Here is a 22,912-nt window from a genome sequence, read left to right on the forward strand (position 1 = left end):
TCTTTGACGCGAGAATAGTCAAAGGCAACTCTTCAGTCTAACAGCAGATAAGGTTAGCTCTTTGATATGCTAGAGGTTAGCTTATTGAGATTATGGTCCTCTAAAAGGTTTGAGAGCCATGTTGTCTAAAAGCAACCACCATTTACAAGACACTTTTCTGAACTTTCTAACCACCATTGCAGAATCGTCTTTTAGTGGACAAAATACAAATAAACTCACTGCCCACCAACACTTGTGTGGCCCATGAAAGAAATAGAAAAGACATCCACTTGCCGCCCCTAAGAAAACCACACCAGCACCTTTATGGCCCACCAAAGAGCAGAAAAGACCTCCACTCGCCGTTTATCAAAAATGTTCATGGTAAACCCAACTAGAGCAGTCCATTTAACAAACAAAACACTAATACCCAAAAAAAACCACTCGACAAAAGATAATTCACAAGCATTTGCTCACCAAACTAGAGAGGATGCTGCTACTATTGAACACGGCGGCTGCTTCAATAAAACTTGCTTTTTCCCAATTATCAGAGGGGGTAGACTTTGGCAGGCAGTTGCAACATTTTCTCTTGTCAGCCTGCAGAACTTCCTGAGGGAGTTCCAACAACTACATTGAATATCAATTTCATTGTGCGCTTTACGAAACAGGTGCACATCAGCATCAGTGGTCAGCCATCACAAGCCTCAACTGTGAACCAGAACTCAATTGTCCAGCAACATGGACAACTTAAGCTATCTAATGCAAGGTCTCAACTACAAAAATAGGAAGTTGCACTAAATAGCACACAAAGCAGCGAGATATAGATCATTCTCATTAAAAATATCAAAATACTCTATGATTACTGCTTATCAAAGTAAAGATACACAATATTTACACTTTGATGTTACATGTCTCATTTGTTCAGGTTGAATGTCAATCCAGCGTTCACAAGGAAAAAAATGGCATCTATGATGCAAGCATTTCTTCAGAGCCAGCCCCCAATAAGAATGAAAAATTCGAGCACATAATGGAACCAACACCCTACCACATTGCCTCTGGCAAACACGATCTGCATAAGAATGGAAATATTACTCTTGAGTAGTGTTCCGACATACATACAACGACCCAGACAAAATACACCTTGATAACTAAGATAACTGAGGCATGCCTTGCAACAATAAGAGAATTCCATAATGCGCCAAATATGTCTGATGAAACAAAACAACAAAATTGTTCTGAACTTGAAAGCTCATATTTTTAAATAAAAGGTGTTGCGCATAAAGAAGCATATTAGTTGCAACTAAATGATGTCCATGTAAGTTTTAAACCTTTTAAAAGGCAGACAGAAATCCCTGGCAAAGATACAAAATAGTGACAATAGAATATTGTAAACATAAGGAATTTTTCTGGAAAAAAAATGTTTTACTAGTTTGATAGTCAGAAAAAAAGTCTAATCACCCTTTGTGATCACCCCTTGTGATGCTTATAACAAAATGTCACGAGTATCAATGCCGTTGGACCTATATCACCATGACAATAGAATTCATCAGCCACTTCAGTTTTTGAAACATGGGGTCCCACAATTAATACCATGTATTAACAAAAAGCAACTATCAATATCACAATTATGACTTAATCAAGAGCATCTAGCACTTGCCTCTTGCACTAACAAAAACCATGTGTCAGCAAACTTTTCTAACCACTCCCATAGATTCACAGTGCATGAACCTCCTTAGGTAAAATACATAGAATATATAGAGGCAGGAATTATGTGGTAAAAAACCATCATGCTCTCAGTCTTTTCTAGTTTCGATTTCAGTATTAACTTGTGCATGCAAAGTTTTGAGCATGGTACCGTCCTGTATACCCTTCCCAAAAAGGGAAAAAAAAATTGTCCTGCATGGTTTGGGTATATGGAAGTCTGCCAGGTGACCAGCAAATATCAAGCATCCAAGAATTGTCTATAGGTTTCAGCAGTGCGACTACGATTTTCATCAGCCAGCTCAATCTGCAAGATGTCCAAAACACAAACATGCATGCACACAGTTAAACTCAAGCTGAATTCAGAACCAACTGCCAATTCTTTGCTTGTTTATGCTTGTTTATGGTTTCAAAAATTTACCCACGAGTCTTACAGCTGAACTAGAATGCTGCTCCCATATTATTCCTATTATAGTGAATGACATTCAAACCAAAGAACTCTATACACATTAAGCATAAAACAATATGCTCTGACCTGAGGCACAAAACTTTCATTTTTCCCCTTTTTCTATGACTCGTTATTAGACACTAGTAGAAACATAGGAGTGCGCAGGAGAATTATTCAAACAAGTGCTCCCATGATAAAAAGGCTGACAAAGACTCATCTGACCTGACACTGCTTGATGCACAACACTCATCACCTACCCTAAACCTGATACCAACTTCATCATAGGATTCAATAGTGACAGTGATGTTTGCGAGTCTGTGCAGCACTTGTCCAACAGCAACAAGTCAATACCTGATCAGATATCCTCTAACAGTGTCATTTTAAAGACTTAAACAGCAATTCACGCTGCTAGTGGTAAATATTATCAAAAAGAGATGAAGTATATCTTCATGCAGACACAAAGTCCCACCAATAGTACTGTACGAAAATATAATCTACTTCAGCAGCCCACTGACATGAATTATATGTAAGCTATAATAGGAAACAACAATGGAGCATACAACTTGCCCCCATATCTTATTAATCACACAGATGCAGCTGTGTTTTTTGGAAGCCAGCATTGCTTACTGGGACACCTCATATTTGGACATAACAATGAAATGAAACTCATACCTGTTTGATACAAAGAGTCCTATAATTTCAAGTACTCTTTGATGGAGTCCAAGGTTTCAATGACAAATGCCAATCAACAAGTAGGCAAAGTAAACTGCTCCTCTGAGCCAACTATTCCCCACAGGTAGATATGCACTTGGATACATAAAAGAAGGGTGAAAGTTGTGCAGCATCAGACCAGCATTACAATCCAAATGCTCTGTTATACAGATCAGCTGAGCTCGCTATTTGAAACTTACGTTCCTCGTTGCCAGAATAGAAATTAAGCCCAAACCTCTCATTCCTCAAGATATCAGGCATGCCCATTTCCCAACCATTTCTTACATCATTCCTACCACCCCATTGGCCATTTGAAATGTGTGCGCTTCTGGGCTGCTGGTGTGACATCTGCGTAAATGGAAATAGACTTCCATGGTTTTGCGATGAAAGCCGAGACGTAATATAAGGATCATTTAAAGGTAAAAATCTATCCCCAATATGATAAGAAGAGATGGATTGCTGCATCAATAGCTGAAGCCTTGGATCACTACTTGAAGTGCTAAACTGTGAAGGAAAAGAAGATTTTGAACTCAACCCTGAATTGTGAACTCCAAGTGGCATTCGCCCTTTGCCCACAGCAAGTATTGCTGGATCAATGAATTCCACATCATCTGGATTTCCAGGTAGATGTGCTTCATGCTGATTTCCAAGTGAAGGACTACCCACAAGATGATTATCTGGAGAGGAATGAAAAGAACAAAAGCATTAGCAAAATTACTAGCAGTGCAAAACAAAGGCGAAGTATGCTGTGGGGCACCCATTTCATGCACACGAGAAGTTCCCTTCACCATGTGGTATGAGGGGATGAGTGCAACTTGTGGGAATTGGTGTGATTCAATGGGGTGCTTGCATGCCGAGTTGCCAGGCCAGCATGGTGGGTGCAGAGAACCCTTCATGTGCCCCAATGAATGCCCCAAAGCATTTCCCATTAGAAAGTGGACAAACCAGAGTATGTTGTATCATAAGCCTGGTTGAATCTATCCTGGGAAGAAAAGCCTGGAGGGGGAGCTCTACTTGGTGCCAAAAATCCAGGTGGAGCTGATATTTTAGCCCTTGAAACACCTTTGGGACAAGATGATAAAGTGCATTAAGAGTGCATGTATAACTATAAAATAGCATATCACAAATCCATATACAAGGACAAGATACAACCATCAAGCATGATAACGTCCACATACCAAATGGGTCAAGTCATCATAAATCCATGAGAAGGATAAGATACAATATCAAGAAAGATAATGTACACATACAAAAGGGTTAGCTACACTACAATATAACAAATTCAAATCCAAGCACAAGATAGACTCAAAGATCAAGAATATTCATGAGAATTGAAGAAATAAACTATAGCTCAAACTAATCACTCGTTTCAGTTGTTGCAAGCTGCCAGTATTGAGTCCAGGTTTTGGCTCACAAGCAATATCCAGCTTTTAATCAATAGGGTTATTGAGAGTTAAAACCAAGATGGAGCAGAACTTGCATGGTCTTGGCAATTTTGAAACAGTAACAGCCATACTTATGTCGTCAGTATTTTCACTTGGAATTACCATTTCAATTATAATTGAATGCACAAAACTATTTTATTCATATAATTTTTTCTTGACAATTAGGTTACAACAACATGAGCAAAAATTTTGTGAAATTGTTTTCTAAAGTCAGGTTAGGCTCGTATACATCCAATTCTGTTTAGAGTCAGCCCAGCCAAGCTAGTCAAAGGACCAGTAAGAATCTACCAGACAACTGAACTGTATAAATTACAGATTGGGCCTGTTTAGATCCATCAGGAAATAAGCAAAAGATATACCCATCAATACATGGCCAACTGTCCACACCTATATCACAAAACAAAAGCACATTAAACATCTGGAATCGATGCTGTGTACAAAATTTGAGAGCATAAGTGTGTAAATGGCTCCTTGTCACTTAGCAGGCTTCTCAGATCTCTACATCAGGATCCCCAAACCATGTTAGAGCAAGGCATGAACCCATGATTGCAAAGGTTAAATGCACAATAAAGCACTAATTTGGCTGGTAAGTAAATATGCCAGCATGAAAATGTGATTGATGATAGGCATAAAAAACAACTGAAAGAAAAAGATGGGAAGGGGAAAAAGAACCAAACCTTTTACATGGTTTCACAAGAACCCTGTTTCTACAACCTACATAAGTTTTCTACATATGTCATCTAACTTCCAGCAAATCAATTCAGTTTTGCTTCTTGCTCCAATCCAAATAGCCGAGTTCTACACATAGAAATCCTAAAATTCCAACAGGCCCACAAAATAATCGCTTTGCAAATAAATCCAGTAAAAACACTAAATTTACTAGGATTACTTTTTAATGACAAAATATGCCAAATATTGGCAGAGAAGTTTCAATTTCCACCTAAAACCTCCAAAACCCAAAACATTACAAATGAAATCTAGAAAGCAAAAAAAAAAAAAAAGGAAGAGAATGCGGGTAAATTTCAAAACATAATATTTCCATATGCACACATACACTACATATAACATATACAATTTTCAAACTTTAAAGCAATCATAACACCAGAATTCTATAAACGTCCGACAGGACATAGATGAAATGCATCTAATCAACTTGAAATGAAAACAAAATTGGCCAAAAAAAACCAAATTGCAAATCATTTGAAATACTTAAAAATAATGAATCATGAAACCAACCAGAAACAGCCGAACTCTCGCATTCGACAAAGCACATGGAACTTCAAGGCTATCCCACAAACCATACAAAGCATTTAATTGGGTTAAGTTAGCTTCTTGTTGCAAGTTACAAGATGATCACAACAACGAATTAGGTCCAAACGGAAAAGGAAAAAGCAGATCACAGAAGATTGAGAAACCCAAGAATTAAAATAGATATCGTCATCAACCTGAGGCCCCATGCATTAAAACATGGCAATTATATTGCTGTCTAACTAAGAGGGTAAAGGGGCCATTGCTTGTTGCAATTGTGAAATGCTTTGGGCTAGCAAGCACAATGACGGGGTTGAAGTACTAGGGCAACCACTTTGTCCTTACAAAAAGCCCAAGGTTAGGTCTGTCCCCAGTCAGCCCCTCCCACAACCCTGGATTACTGGGGCCATAACTGGGTAATCGCCTTCTGGTGTTTAACTAAGAAGGAAACCTGGTTAAGTACAAAGCAGGACATCATGACAAGCTGACAGATGCTCAAAAGAGGAGGGTGGAATGATGACATACCATACATGGCCAAGGTCAAAATGAAGTGGGAGGGTGTGTGTGGGAGGAGAAATGAGATTTCATGGAGGAAATGATAGATATTATGCTGTTCATATTTTGCCCCAGCAATACATATGATCTGGCTAGAGAAGAAGATGGAACCCAATAAGTGAATGATACCATATATCCACAATAATTTTTTCTCCTACAGCTTCATTTTGCAATGCAACTTGATGATACAGTTGGTCCCATGACCTGTTTTGCTGGAAATCTAAGTGATGAAAAAAATTTTAACTACGAATAAACAAGTATCTTTCATGCTCCAAGTCCAGTCTCAGTTTAAAGCTGCTTAACATTACAACTACCAATTGCCTACAAATATTAGTTCCAGAAAGTGAGAACAATAATATTGCATCAAAAGTCACTAAAACCAACAATTATCAATGCACACATTAAGATGCCACACCGGTTTGAAGCTTAGGTGCAATATATCATATCTTCATCCATTAGTGCACAATCCAGTAACCATAACAAGTTAAAAATATCAAAACAGAAATAAAGAGTGCCATGAAAAGATAAAATTAATCATGCAATATTATAAATATTAAAACAACATGAAGCAAGAGAAACAGGAGGTGTTAAAACATAAATATTAGCACATGACAAGATATTGAACCTACAAAACAGTTGACAGAAACCATTTATAATAACTCTACCTTTTTTTTTTTAAATTAATAACAAAAACTCACCAACAACTCTGTCAGAGGTAATAACTAGATTGCTAGAGACAGCATTGGAACCCTCAAAATTACTGAATTGGAGCCCACTCTGGAAACCATCTCCAAAAGAATCCTGCAAAGATGAACCTAATTTCTGTTCATTAACAGTGTCTCCAAGAGAAGCCTCTAGACCGCTTGCTTCACTTTCTTGCCTTGCAAATGAGAACCTGGATTGATTGCTATTCTGTGATCTCCATGAACTCGATAATTTAAACAAACCATCTTGCCTTTCAGTTTCACCAAGCAGCTTAGCAAAATTGTTTGCCGAGGATGAGTCATCCCATGGATCAAAATCTAGCGACAATATACCTGAAATGATGGTGCTCTCTCCCATATCGACACTAGCTATTTTGTCAGAATTAGCTACCTCATCAGTTTTTCCCATTTCTTCAGAGCAGTTCATCCTGGGACTCTCAAAAACCTTCCCACGGTTAGAAAAACTGCTTTGGTCATCCTCTTTGTGTCCATTGCATAATGCAGATTCATTTTCTCTTGATAGAAGCGAGGTCAAGTCTACCTTGGTCTCCACAGTTCTACTATCACCAGTATACAATTGGTGCTTGATTCCAACACCATTATTCCAAGAACTATAACTAGATTGATTTGCACTAATGTGACGATGATTTAGATAAGGTGAACATGATGGCTGATTTTTGGCATCATCTTCCCTCTCAATTCCTGTAGACATAAAGCCTTGCTCCTGCGGCTCCAGATCCCAATCAAGTAATTCATTTGAAATATGTGCATCAGGTACTGAGGAGGCTCTACTCAGTGGCTCTGAAGATAAATGTTCAACCCCATGTTCAGGTTGACATTGTTGAGGTCTTGAAGACAAATTAGATTTTGAAGTCTGATGTTGGTCCATGCTTGACTCACCAAGCCCAAGATGGTTCTCAATACTCGTTGAAGACAAACCCAAGCATAAACTCTCTACATTTCCATTCACAATCATACTACCTTTAGCAGCTTTATCAGTACTAGAAGATAGCCTATCGGCACCTTTGGACAGGTTGTTCATTGATTTTGTGCTGCTCCCAGCAAAAATGACGCCTCTCCCCTTGTCTTCAGCTGCAGGGGATAGAAGTCTAGATAAGCAACTGATAGGATTTTGTGAAGTAGGAGCTACATCCAATGCATCATCAGGTGACAGGTCTGATCTAGATGTCCAGCACTCCTTGTCATTAACCGATTTTAAAGGCTCTGATATCTTAGATGTAATCACATCATCGTTCCATGCAGAAGGTACAGAAGCAGAATCTGCATCTCTAAGAGACTCTGATGACATCACTGTTAGGCAGTCCTTCCCTGAACCAGGTTTTGATGGTTCTAAGGGTCTAGATGTGCCATTCGTGGGCATTACATGCCTTCTTTCTGGCATCTTTGATGTTCTAACTACATCATCATGCCATACTGAAGACTGTTTTGTGCTTTCAGTCATTGAAGGAAGCAAGGATGTGCTATGTAGTGTTTCTACTTTCTGTTTAACAGGGGTTTGTGAGCATGCTACACTTATGGCCAGAGTCCGGCAATTTGAACTGCGAAGTCCCCTGCAACATGTCAAAGTTGTAGTGATAATGTCTTTAGGCAAGCTAAAAATGGAAGAATAAGAATAGGAAGCAACATACCATGAAGCAGCAGCTGGTAAAACAGTAGGCTTTCCACTACTATTAGGAGGAGAACCTTTCGCATGGCTTGGAGTATTCTGTACAAACAAATTGTTCAATTAACTCAAGAAAACAACAGCAGATCTATAGCACGCATTACCAACACCAATGTGGATAATTTCAAATTTTTTTTTTTAAAAAAAAAAAAAAAGAAGGTTATTCAATGCAAGCTCAAACACAAAACTTTACATGAGCATATACATTTGAGACACTCTTGACCGTGTGTTTGCTTGTAACCATCCCACTGCTAGAGAAATCATCTGCTGGAGGAGGCAACACATTCCCCGAGCGTCGTGAATTATTTGAAGCAATCTGTGGTACCCTACTCCTAGTGAATCATATCAGATGTAAATTGAACCATAAGATGCAGCACAAATAAGTGAAAAACAGCAGATTGAGCAGATAATTATTTATGCCAGGAAAAAATAAATATTTACAAAAGTATTACAAACTATGCCAAAACATAAAATTGACAGCTACTATAAGAGAAACTGAGAGCTTGCCTAACTAATAACAAATTAACAATGAAACCAAATAGATCATGCTCCAAATTAATGACCCTTGTAATGCTCTTGATTAGTAGGACTAGATGTATCCTTGTTGATTTTAGAAGAGTTCACACGCATGCTACATGATATGGTCAGATCTCAGAAGTATATGCTCCTCTTGCCTCTGAAACTGTAGTTACCAAAAAAATGTGTGAACTAAGCCGACTTAACTACAAATCTAATAAGCTGATAAGAAAAATTGTAATTCGATGAGTTACATGACACTGAAATTAACCAACCATTACTTCCTCAATCTTGTGAATAATGATGATGTCTTGGTATTTGCAGTCTCGAATTGAATCAGATAGTTATGTTTAATGACAAGAGTGTATTCGGCATCATTTTATATCACTTGATATGATATACAGTGCAATCATTCAAAGACATGAAGATGCCACAATGGCAACCCACATTTCCATCTGTAGGAGACATAAGTCAACCCTGCCATTATTGCTTTCACCACCAACACCACCACCACCAACCCTCCAACCCACAACCCAATAAAATAAAACAAAATAAAATAAAATAAAATAGCCTGCTGCATCATTAGTGAAGGACATATGCACCAATATGACAATCAAATTCAGCCTGCTACAATGCAATGTGTCAAGCTTAGTGTCCCTTACAGGATTCGTTTGGCTCAAATCACACCATCAAACATATCATGATCAAGTTGTCCCAAGCACACACAAACACGTACGCCAAAAACTATCTGACTTAATCCCACCAGACCAAAGCAGAGTTGCTATTATCCTTACATGTAATCTTTCCCCAACTCAGTTACCAGAATCAACTGATTAAGTTAATGAAATTATACTACATAATTCAATAGCAGAACTCTTCAATATAGGATGGTGCACCCACTTTCCAGTCTTCTCAAAAACTTGCCTCCGCATCAACTTCCTAAGTGTTTGCTTATTAAATCTCATTTAAGAAACCAGCTTCGCATATGTGCACACAACCACTTCAAATAACTATGTAAACTAACTTCTATATACAACAACCACTAGATCTGAACCACATACATGTCAAGCTTTCAGTTCTTTTGGTTAAGATGGCTCGGATCACTACATCATGAATTATCACTGGATTACTTAAAAAGCGAAATTTAAACAATTCAACACCACCATATTGTTACGCCACGCTCAGTACCACCTTATTCATTGTCCCATGCACAATACTGCAATCTTTATTATGCTATCCGAGCATGTTTTCGAATCATAGATGCCCAGAAAATGCAGGATTTGGCACAATGCAGAGTGCCTGCAAGCTATTAATGAATCTATCAAGATTAACAGGAATATGAACTAGATTACCCATGGCATTTATTTCCACAGAACAAATGGAGAAGTATGGCATTTTGAGTATTCAATCTGGCATCTAAGTGATAGCAGGTGAAGATTTCATCTGCAAGACACTTTCCTGCTCATTGTATGATTAAACAGTTCCCATGACAACATATTTCTGTTATTTGTAAGTGCTTCATGATAGTAGCCAGCTGGCAACAAAATAAAAAAAACGATATTGGAGCAAAAGGCTACATAAGCATATGATCAGGATACATGTAATGTAGCTTACAGGAAAACAATCGACATAAGATAGTGTATGGAAGTATAGTGTTTGCTCTACATCAATCTCCCTGAACATGGAACTTTGGGGCCTCAATAATTGTTAATGTTGCAAAGTATCATATTACCAAATAGTCAATCAAACATAAGGAATTGCTTGCTGCACAGATGCTCTCATTCATCTTTTCTGAAATCCCCGTGGGTTGATAGATGATACCATAAAACATAATATGAAAAGAAGTTATGCATGTATGACATATGAGCCAAGGAACAAAAGCATTGTCAATCATTTTTAAGAGCAATGCATATTCAACATCAGGATCGTGCAAGACATAATATATCTACTCAAAAACCTTGTTTGAGTTGAAGATAGTGCAGAACAAACCACAATGTCCCCCTTATTTCACTTTACTTTGCTCTATAAAATCACATGGCTGTTTCTGCTCCTCAAGAAAGTTATAGCGGCAAAAGGATCCATAAAACATTTTGCTCACTTGTTCCACTTAAAACCAGAAAAAGGTATAGCAAGTGACAAGAATACTTAGTCTAGTTTACCCTCTCTCTCTCTCTTTTTTTGTAAGCCCCAGGTTATTCCATGATTCCTCTGGAATCAGATGTCACTGTTCCCAAACCAAACAGGCGTAACTTAAGGTTCAATTGCTCTGCAGCATATGTATACATACAGAGAAATAGATGCAGCAGCGATGAGCTATGATTAATTGCAGACAAGAGATCATCGGATTAGCATAGGATAGTTATTGAAGCAGAAACAAAGAATACATCAATAAATGCTTGCATACAGAGGATGCTCTGGGTCCCTTTTTTTTTTTTACTAATAAATGTTCTAAGTTATGTATTGCTTAACACAAACATCAGATAACTAAATATGGCAAAGATTCAGTTTATATGTCATAGCAATTTAGAGGGATGCTGAGTACAAAGTCAAACCTTCAAGAATCTTCAATATGACTACATTATCGATTTAAGATTATCCACAACAGAATATCTCAACTTTAATGTTTAAACTATCTGAAATAACATGTATCCACATAGTGATAAGTGGAAGTAAATGAACATATCTGTGTCTACTAAATAAACTGTGAAGTGTTGCACAAAGACAATATAACAAAAAAATACCTTGTATAAGCAGAAATTATCTCATCTTTAGTGAAACTATCCTCTTGGCTACCGATGTCATGCAAATATAGACAATCTGGATTACTGCAAGTCTGGATTAATAATAAAATACCGAAAGTAAATTGAAGGAAGATAAATCCAGGATCACTAGATGGTTAATATTAAAATTCAGAGAAATGAAGCAGTATCCAAACAAACTGCTATTCATACCATATTTCTCAACCAAGCATGGCAATACTTTGTAGTACCAAAGCAAGCTCTGCAATTGTAAACTCTGGTGTCACAGAAATGAAATCATGGAAAAACATGATCATCTAGCAAATAAGAACCTATGTCACATGCTTACCTTAAAGATTTACCTTCCAAAACAAAATTGTGCACAGCTTGAATACAACGAACTGCTTCCTCTTCCCTAGCATATGTTATGTACCTGATCCAATCACAACATATATAAATGGTCCAAACTAGTGAAAGGCAATGAATACGTCATCCTAAGAAACCAAAGGAACAATGGGCCATCTATTTTTTCCAAAATCTACATAACTGAAATACAAGCCTTGGTTCTGAGCAACATCAGTTAAATGGTGTTTGAAGGAAAAAGAATTTACCCACTAGTACGCTACAATTCCTTCTAAGATAATGCATTCAGATCGAGCTCATATTCGCATTTTACGAGTAGGATATGTACTTATTAAAATATTCTTTATTGTACTTTCTGCATGTGCCAAAAAAAAGGGATGGTCCAGTACACAAGACTCTCGGCATTGCAGGTTCTGGGGAGGGTTACAAGTAAACAATCTGAACCCACATGCAGAGAGGTTGTTTCCATTTTTCAAACGTGTCACGTCCCGGTTGCAATGGAGCAACCTTACCATTGCACCAAAGTTCATCCTCTTAATTTTGTATGTGCTTCTGCCTCATTCTCTTGATGTCTTTGGTCACCTTCTACCATTCAAAATAATATTTTATGTTCTCATACTGCTATCTTAGATGTTTGCACAATATTAACACTTCTTGATACTTACAAAAATGCTTACATCCTCCTTAGCAAATTTCTGCAACATCAGATGCCTACTTCATTAACCTGAATCAACTTCCACTACTAGATCATTAAGGTATGATTCAGATTATCCACAATCATGCAACTTCCCACCAAATAAATACCCACACCACCCCTTCAGCAATCAGCTTGGTTGCCACAAAGAAAGGAACCCCTGAGAAAGTCTTCTTTCTCCATTGAAGAAAATGTCAATAGGAAACCACTAGTTTTTGATTTCTCCCATAGAATCCCAGTATACCTGAATACTTCACTAGAATTTCATTTCCTCTTGACCGGCCCTAAAGGCAACAACGACTATCATTTCTTTCCCTGCTAGCACCAATTGAATATTAGGTCTGAAGTGGATGGCTAACCATCAGTTTTCTTATTCTCCCAAAACTTATCAATTTAAATATATATAAATAAATATATATATATATATATATGCATGTATGTATATGCATGCACGTGCATGCATATACATATATGTATGTATGTATATATATATATATATATATATATATATATATATATATGTATATATGTATGTATGTATATGTATGTATGTATGTATGTATATGTATGTATGCATGCATGTATATGTATGTGTATATATATGTATATGCATGCACGCACGCGCACACGCGTGCGCACACACACACATACATGTATATGTATATGTATATATATGTGTGTGTATATATACACACACATACACATATACATACACATACATACACATACATACATATCCACATACATATACATATACATATGCATATTTATGTATATATATATGTATACATAAATATATATGTATACATATATATATATGTATACATATATATATATGTATACATAAATATATATGTATACATATATATATATGTATACATAAATATATATGTATACATATATATATATGTATACATATATATATATGTATACATAAATATATATATATATATCCGTGCATGTACATACATGCATATACATACATGCATATATACATGTACATGCATGCATGCATATACACATGTACATGAATGCATATATATGTATATATATATATATACATATGTATATGTTTAGGGCTGGAAGTGAGTTCGGGCCGATCCGAGGCCCATCAAACCGGGCCGGCTTTGGGTCAAGCTTCGGGCTCGGCCCAAAACCATTCAGGCCGGTCTTGGGCCAAAAAATAGGGCCTGTTTTGCTTTCAGGCCAAGCTCGGGCAGACCTTTGGCCCAACCCGGGCTCGAGCCCGAAACTCAGCCCAATCTCCTCCCCATCTCCTCAACTCCTTAACTTCCCCATCCCCTCACCTCCAAGACCCTTCGCTCCCACCACCCTCGCGATGACGAAGATGACCCCCATCCCATCTCCGCGGCCCCTCCGCCATCCTCGAACGCCTCCGCTCTATTGACATCTACCACTTCCAATCCGACGATTTCACCGTCGACACCGCCGCCCCTCCCTCCCCCAAATCAAAGACGATGGAGGCACCCGATGCTTCCACAGGCGGGAGCAACAGTAGCACCACTTCAGCCGATGCCAGTCGGACTCGCAGGAGTAACCGGGGGAGAATGAGAAGCCGGGGGGAGGGGGGACAGATGAAGAAGTCGGCGAGCGAGAATTTTGCTTTCGCTCACTTCGAGGAGATGGAGATCATGCGGCGGCCGACAGCTGCGAGGTATACACCATGTCATCGTCTCCCCATCCACTGTGGGAAGTGGGAAGAGACTAAGGGCCTTAGGCTTCCCCATCCACCGTGTCATCGTCTCCCCCTTCCTCCGCTGCCTCCAGATCGCCACCGAGGCCGTCTCCGCTCTCTGTGCTGCCGCCGACGATGAAGCCCACCTCCTCCACTCTCCGCTGCCTCCAGACCGCCACCGAGGCCGTCTCCGCTTTGTGCCGCCGAAGAACGAGCCCCCTTCCCTGATTGTAGCGATCGTGGCCGCGAGCACACCCGAGCCTGGGCTCGAGCCGGGCTCGAGCCCCTTTTTTCCCAAAATAATCGGGCCTAAATCCGGCTCAAAGCTCGAAAGATTTCTCGAGCCGGGCTCGCGTAGAGGCATGGCCTGGCCCAATTCCAACCCTATACATACATATATATATACACACACACACACAAATATATACATACATATACATATATACACAAATATACATATATATATACATATACATATATCTATATATATATGCATGTACGTACATGCATGTACACACATACATATACATACATATACATATACGTATGCATACATACATACATATATATATACATACATATACGTATATATATAAACACACACACACACATATATATATATGCATGTATGTATATGTATATGTATATGTATAGGTATGGGTATAGGTATATGTATAGGTATATGTATCTGTATAATTATGTATATGTATATGTATACATATATCTCCATAGTTGCTAGCTAAATTGCCAAAGAATTTGATGCAAATAGAAAGTAAGAGACCTCTCCCAACAATAGAGTATCCACATTCAAATAAGATTCATGAGCACTAAAATCAAGTGATGATGTCAGTTAATATCCAGCTCATTCAAACTTAATCTAACTTAAACTGAATTAATCCTTTGACATAAATATAATTTGTTTGTCCCAGTTGATTTTATAAAATGATCGAGTAAATGGAGGTGCCGGCTAACCAAGCTGGTAGATTCTCTTGATGGTTGTACCAAGAGAATGGGTTCAAATCTTACCTTCACCAAGGTTTGGGTTTACAGGGTATTAGGAGGACGGCTATCCCCCTATTGTTACTCATTATGTATAAGCCTCTTACACTCCTCCCACTCCCCAAAGAAGAAGAAGAAAGTACATGGAGGCACTGATCAATTCATTATTCATTTACAGTCCACCAAACAGAACTCCAACACAGACAAGCAAGCTGCATGTCATTAGCCAAATTATGAATAGGACTCCCAATCCAAAGAAATCTTGAAACTTTGTTCATATATAGAGAATATCAAATGTAATCAAGGGGAAGTATCTGAATCCTCTTTAATGATGCAACTTCTTCAACTGTTTCCCGATTGAGCTCATTCTTGCCATTTGAATGCATTAGAATTTATGGGCTCATTGAAATGCAATGTGTTTTCTGCAATTGTGAACTTGTAGATTAGACTTCTCCTGCCAATCTAAGTTCTGCATCTGAAATTTCAGCAACATAGACAGCATACATGGACCCACATTATCCCAGTTATCATTAGCAAAGCCACTTCACTTTTATCCATAATGAGTAACAACTATTAAATATCAGGTCAATCATTGTATTTGTCACAGCTTTACAAGCCTTCCTAAACAAATGTTAAAGGTTAAAGATTTGGCAAACTTGTATAGCATGACTAAACAAATTATAATGTTGGCAAGCTTTTCAAGGGTTTCACGATGGTCTGCCAAGGGCAAGCCTTATTTCCCCACATACGATTTATTATCACACACCTATCTCACCTTGTTGATTACAAACATCTGCTGGCTAGTCATGGTTATTATGTTCTGTATCCACTATTCATGCTTACACAGCCAATTCCTGGGTCTGTCCATATAGTTATCCCACCAAAATATCAAGCCTATTTAACATGGACAGTTTAGGATGCATTGTTGACCTCAGGAGAATTCCAAGCAATTCTACAGAAATACCTTCTAAATCTTTAGATCATTTAACTACACTCCCAAATCCCGATAGTTATTGAAAATAAGCAAATAACTAAATTGGAAAACGTGATACATAATGAAAAGAGATCAGGAATCTATGGCAAAGTGGAGTTTATAGCTTCCCTACCATGAACGGTTACTAATGCACCATAAAAACTGAGAGTTGGGTGATGCAGTGACACCAGACATCAGACAATATGGACGTGATATCACACTAGCAGGTACATGTATCAATCCAGCTTCAGAACTTCCAAAGCTTTCTTGTTTGTTTGGGCTCATTGAAGCAAAGGAACGTCATGTACCTAAAAAGCATACATTTTTGCTCTATCTTTTATATGCATCTAAATTTTGCAAACAATTACCACATATACAATCAAGATGTCTCAGTGTAAATAAAGAAAAACATGAGTAACAAACTGCTGCTAAACGAATCCAAGAAACCTTTTAAATTAGATTAGTCAGGGAATTTAAATTTGAACAAGCCATATCCTGAACATAATTTTTCAAGCAACCTTTGATATTTAAGACAAATGGTAAAATGGCATTATGATATTGCTTTCCAAGAGCCAGAGACTTCCAATTACATAATTGGTTAAATGGGCAATGATTAAAAAACCAGATTATCAAAAAAATTATCATCGCACAGTATATAAGCTTACAAATTCAATCTGACAACTTATTGCATAAAACTTCTTTTTCTTTTCTTTTGGGTGAGTGTGACAATCAGATGCCGTGAGACTAATGTGTCTAAGCAAATGCTGTGCCTTAAGAAACTAGAAGATGATAACAGAATCGATGGCAACAATAAAACTTACACACTAAATGTGCTGTTATTTGATGCTTGCTGGGCCACGGCACCGGCTGGGCGAGAAATTGATACTTTTAAAACTTTCCCATACTGGCCAAAGTATTCCCTGCGCTCGAGCATCTGGCAGTACCACAAATAAGCTTTGCAAAGATGAGAGCGCAAAATTGACATTTATAAAAAAAAATAAGCTTGTTATGGACATATCACGCACACTTTCATCACATAAATTAGAAGGTAGTCCAATTATATACACAAGGTTCCGTTGTATCACTCTAACACTGCTAAGATGCTTCCTAGCTTCTGTTGATGCTTTATTCTTTGCCTTTTGAGATTTTTGTTTCTTCTCAGCATTAATCTCAGCCACCACCCTGTCCAGAAGGAAAATATCATAGTAATTCTCATTACAATCACAAAAACATTCACATCTTAAAAAGAACAGAATAATAATCTAAGAAGACAGAAACCTTTCACAATTGGCAGCCATTCCAACAATTCTTTCCTTGTCATATGGTGTCCTGCATGCTGGACATCGCCCATCTGTTTCTTCCTTCTCAGCCATGTCCATAATATGATGCCAACACCAAACACAAATCTATAAACAATACAACAATCAAATCAGAGGTATCCAACCACAAAATATCTGCAAATAGTCTGGACCAAGAATTCATGCGTTTTATCCAAACACCAGAGTGAGTTTTTGGCAAAGCAAGCATAAACACTATAAAGCTAAGGTACACAGTGCCCGGATCCTGTTTCTCATAGCGGAAGGCATTCATACCTCGTATCCGCACCTGCATGGCTTCAGCTGCTGGTCTGTCAGGTCCATCTCCTCAGCACACAGTGGGCACGTCCTTTCTCCATCGTCACTCATGGTTGCCCTTCAGACACAGTTAAGTATTAAGATTCGATCGAGAAATGGCCAGACTAAAAAAAAAAAAAAAAAAAACTCACAGCTCACCAAGCTGGTTTCTAGATCCAGTAGAGAATAAATTCACTATCAAGATCGTAACCCTCGGAGCCCCAAATAATCAGGATTAGCTCAAGATACTCCCCCGTAGTAGTCCCAAATGGCAAACCCTAAAAACCCTATTTTTCTTCCCCCATTTCCTCCACACTTCTTTCCCCACCAAATCACATAGCACACAAACCTAAATTCCAAATGAATGACGAGCCCGCCCTCCGCCAATTAGTTCCGCTTCCACCAAATTCCAGAGATCCCCATGAAATTCTCCATTGCATGAAATCAAAAAAACCCAAAAATTTCAACACGCGCAGGCGAAAACCACCATTTCAAATACAGATCCAATAAACGAAGATAATCCAAGAAAAATCGCAACCATTCCCCCTAAAATCTATTATTTTTCATAGATCAATAAAGATCGACAAAAAAACAGAAAAAAAAAAATTACCCCGGCAGAATCCGAATCGAATAAAAGATCGCCGGATCGGGGAGAGATGGAGACTTACATTGGGTGGAGGGGATAGCGAAGGCGAGCTTGAATCGAAGGGGAGGAAGTGAGGAAGGAGTGGGCGAGAGAGCGCTCGGCGAGAAACGGGAAGAAAACAGGGGTCGAGAACGAACCAAACCCTTTTTGTCCTCTGGATCGCTTTGGAGCTGCTGCTTTTATCATTATGAATCGCTGTTGATTTTAATAATTGCCCCACCAACAACCGCCCTTGTGGTTGCCAGAAACTACGAGACGTGCCATTAGAAAAGTCGGTTTCCCGATTCTGCCCCCGTTAGGCCGCCGCGTTCCCCTGGGCCGTTTCGCTTCTCCGCTTGAAAGCGGGGTGTGCAGGAGTGCTCTACCTAATTAATTTTTAAAAAGAATTTATTTATAAAAATAATTTAATTTTTAATTTATTTATTAAAATAATATAAATAAGATAAAATATTATTTTGAATGGTATTTTATGATAGCCACATCACCCATCTTTTTCCCTTCATTTTCCATATAGGCGATGGAAAAAAAAAATCACCGGATCAAATAACGTTTTAAAAAATACCATTTAATTTGATGATTTTATTTTCTCTCAAAAAAAATGGAAAAAAATTATAATTATAATTTTAAATTTATAAAAAAATAAAAATTATAATGTTTATTAAAATAAAAATCATCATTTCAAATTAGTAACCCCATTTCAAATTATTTTTTTTAAAAAAATAAAAAATTATAACTTTAAATTTTAAAAAATAAAAATTTTAATTTTAATTCAAATAAAAAATATCATTTCAAATTATTTTTCTTATTTAAAATTAATTTTTTTAAAAAAATATCTCAAAAAAATTTTAAAAAATTAAAAACATAAAAAATACCATAAAAAAAATAATGAGAAAGAAATGAGAAAAAAATAAAAATTATAATTTTAAATAAATTTTAAAAAATAAAAATCTTAATTTTAATTCAAATAAAAAACATCATTTCAAATTATTTTTTCATTTAAAATTAATTTTTTTAAAAAAATATCCCAAAAAAATCTTAAAAAATTAAAAAATAAAAAGTGCCATAAAAAAATAAAAAATAAGAAAAATTATAAATTATAAATTTGAATTTAAAAGAAATTAAATTTTTAATTTTAATTAAAATAAAAAATATCATTTCAAATTACTTTTCCCATTTCAAATTAATTTTTTTAAAAAATATTTCAAACAAAGGAAAAAAATACCTAAAAAAATATCATAAAAACAGAAAAAAAAAGATAAAAATAAGAAAAAAATTATAATTATAATTTTAAATTATAAAAAAAATTAAAATTTGAATTTGAATTCAAAAAAATAAAAGAAATAAAAATGCCATAAAAAAGTGAAAAAATGGAAAAAAAATAAAAATTATAAATTAAAATTTAAAAAAAAAAAAAAATTTTAACTTTAATTTAAATAAAAAATATCATTTCAAATTACCTTTTCCATTTCAAATTATTTTTTTAAAAAAATATTTGAAAAAAAGAAAAAAAATTGGTGTAAAAAAATAAAAAACACCATAAAAAAGAAAAAAGAGAAAAGAATTGAATTGAATTGAAAAAAATAAAAATGATAATTCTAATTTAAAAATAAAAATTATAATTTTAAATTTAAAAAAATAAAAATTATAATTATAATTCAAATAAAAAACATCATTTGAAATTACTAAATTAATTTAAATTTAATTTTTTAAAAAATATTTCAAACAAAAGAAAAAAATCTAAAAAAATACCAAAAAGGATAAAAATGGGAGAAAATTATAATTATAATTTTAAATTATAAAAATTTTAATTTAAATTCCAAAAAATTAAAAAAATGCCATAAAAAAGTGAATAAAAGGGAAAAAATGGAAAAAAAATAAAAATTGTAATTATAAATTTAAAAAAAATTATCATTTCAAATTACTATTCTCATTTTAAATTAATTTTTTTATTAAAAAATCATATAAAAATAACTAAAAAATTTAAAAATATCATAAAAAAGGAAAATAATAAAAATAATAAAAATAAAAATTTGAAAAAAAAAATGCCAAAAGGGAATGGCGTTTTTGAAAATGCCATCCCTTTTGGCATTTTTGAACATTAAGACCCAAAAAAAAAAGAAACCCCCCTTTTCTCTCTCTTCTCCGGCGTTTCTTCGGCTTCTCCGGCGTTTTCTCCTCTCCGACGGCACGACGGCGAGCTCCCGACGGCAGTGAGCTCCCTCTTCTCTCTTTCCTCTTCCTCTCTCTCTCCCTCTTCCTCTCTCTCTCTCCCTCTTTTTTCTTGGCCCGTCGGCGACAGACAGCCGGCGGTGGGCCCGCATGCCCCCCCCCCGATTGGTCCGTCGGTGGACCGCTAGCAGCCACCCCACCCCTCCCCTTCCCTTAGCCGGCCGCCCGCTCTCTTTCCTCTTCCTCTCTCTCTTCGTCTTTCTTCCCTCTTCCTCTCTCTCTCTCCCTCTTTTTCCTTGGCCCACTGGCGACAGCCGGTAGGCGGCGGTCTCGCACACCCCCCCATGTGGTTGGTCCACCGATGGGCCGCCGGCGGCCGCCCCCTTCCCTTGGCCGGCCTCCCTTGTTCTTTCCTCTTCCTCTCTCTCTCCCTCTTCCTTCTCTCTTCCTCTCTCTCTCCTTCTTTTTCCTTGGCCCGCCGACGATAGCCGGCCGGCGACAGTCCCCTTCCCTTGGCCGGCGGCCACCCCGCCCTGCCCCTCTCCTTCCCTTGGCCGGTGGCGGGCCCCTTCCTCGAGACAGCAATATTCTTACATTGCAGGAGCACCATCGATCACAGACTATTTTAGATGGCGGCGTTAGCATTCCAATCCTATCCTTACTATTTAATTTTTTTTTGAAAAGTCATATACATTATCTAATTATTATATCTTATTACAGGAGCCCAGATACCTTCGTCTACGACGATCCGATGCTGACTTCTGGAGGATAAAGGACATCCCACATAAAATGCTAGATTATTTACGATATCTTGGATTCTATGGAGTATATCGGATTGGTCGTATACAGATAAACGTTGGTCTTATTACCGCTTTGCTTGAGAGATGGCGTCCAGAGACACACATTTCATCTTTCATTTGGTGAGACGACCATCACTTTACAGGATGTCAGCATCCTTACTAGACTACCAGTTGATGGCGATCCAATTACCGGAGTTGATCCCACGCTTACCATTCCGGAGTGGTAGGCTTTGTGCTTGCAATTGCTAGGGTTTGAGCCCAACATCTAGTTTTTCGATCATTCACGACTCAGGATTGAGTGTTTGGATGATCATTATTGACATTTTCATATTGAGGATGATGCACCAGAGGAGATGATGCAGCAGTATGTTAGGGGTCAGGTGCTGCATTTGTTAGATGGTGTCCTGTTACCCGATACTTCATCGAATAAGATGAAGTTGATATTTTTGTCATTATTAAAAAATTTAGACTTCGCTCGTAGACTCAGTTGGGGCAGTACAGTACTAGCTTGCCTGTACAGAGCTATGTGTCGGGGTTCTTATGTTGATCAGAGCCAGATTGGTGGTTATCTTGTATTATTACAGGTATGTGAATTAAAAATTTTTATTTTTAATATTCAATTATAGTTCATATTGGGTATATCATGTATGATTTTTTTGAAATTTGCAGATTTGGGTATGGGAGCGTATACCGACTATCAGTCCATTACGATGACAGTTGCTTGAGATGCCATCAGAGCAGCATGATCCTGACGTTCCATTCAAACTAGACAGACCATTAGGATATAGGTATAAAAATATTACTTTTTTTACTTGAAACTTACTATTTTAAATCCGATAAAATTTATTTAACATGAGTAGATTGTGAAACAGATGGAACGTTGCATTAAACGTTCATCACGTATCGACGAGAGTGGCACGAGTTTATAGGTGCCAGTTGGATACATTAGTTGATACATATAGACTGGTAAATTTGATTTTTTTACAAATATCATTTTACAGTATTCATAATCTATTAAATTTTTATCTTACTAATTTTTTTTTATTTTAACTCTATCAGTTTTTGTGGGAGCCATATACAGATGAGATATTGGCTATATTGCCACAGATGTGTATAGTTGAACATGACATATGGACTGCTAGGGTGCCACTTATTTATTTTGATATGGTAGAGTGGCATCTTTTCGATCGTGTCCTGCGGCAGTTTAGTCAGATTCAGGGCATCCCAGAGCAG

The 22,912-nt window shown here is 37.1% G+C and overlaps 1 protein-coding gene across 4 annotated transcripts; it reads right to left on the reverse strand.

Annotated features, from left to right (window-relative positions):
* Window positions 1-810: 810 nt before the first annotated feature.
* LOC105051241 (uncharacterized) lies at window positions 811-18,877 on the reverse strand. 4 transcript variants are annotated; one of them, XM_073244193.1, is made up of 15 exons: window positions 18,733-18,877; window positions 18,044-18,143; window positions 17,730-17,857; window positions 17,477-17,633; window positions 17,273-17,385; window positions 12,076-12,159; window positions 11,940-11,988; window positions 11,730-11,821; window positions 8,666-8,804; window positions 8,438-8,514; window positions 6,783-8,359; window positions 3,782-3,898; window positions 2,798-3,513; window positions 1,435-1,984; window positions 811-1,045 (listed from the first exon to the last, which is right to left on the reverse strand). In XM_073244193.1, coding segments are annotated over exons 1-13 (3,168 nt in total). In that variant the 5' UTR covers window positions 18,735-18,877; the 3' UTR covers window positions 811-1,045; window positions 1,435-1,984; window positions 2,798-2,980. The 4 variants fall into 4 exon arrangements, with proteins under 4 accessions (XP_073100294.1, XP_073100295.1, XP_073100293.1 ...); XM_073244194.1 differs by having other exon boundaries at window positions 811-1,984; window positions 8,678-8,804; XM_073244192.1 differs by having other exon boundaries at window positions 811-1,984.
* Between the last annotated feature and the right edge of the window lie 4,035 nt (window positions 18,878-22,912).

The sequence above is a fragment of the Elaeis guineensis genome, chromosome 10 (genome assembly GCF_000442705.2).
Source record: "Elaeis guineensis isolate ETL-2024a chromosome 10, EG11, whole genome shotgun sequence".
NCBI classification, from domain to species: Eukaryota; Viridiplantae; Streptophyta; class Magnoliopsida; order Arecales; family Arecaceae; genus Elaeis; species Elaeis guineensis.

What these genes read in the sequence shown, in the direction of transcription:
- LOC105051241 (XM_073244193.1), bottom strand. An exon ending in ATGCTTGGTTGAGAAATATG is followed by an intron (nt 11,822 to 11,939) that starts GTATGAATAGCA and finishes TTATTAATCCAG; the next exon opens with ACTTGCAGTAATCCAGATTG. An exon ending in TACCTCTGACAGAGTTGTTG is followed by an intron (nt 3,899 to 6,782) that starts GTGAGTTTTTGT and finishes CTTGTCCCAAAG; the next exon opens with GTGTTTCAAGGGCTAAAATA.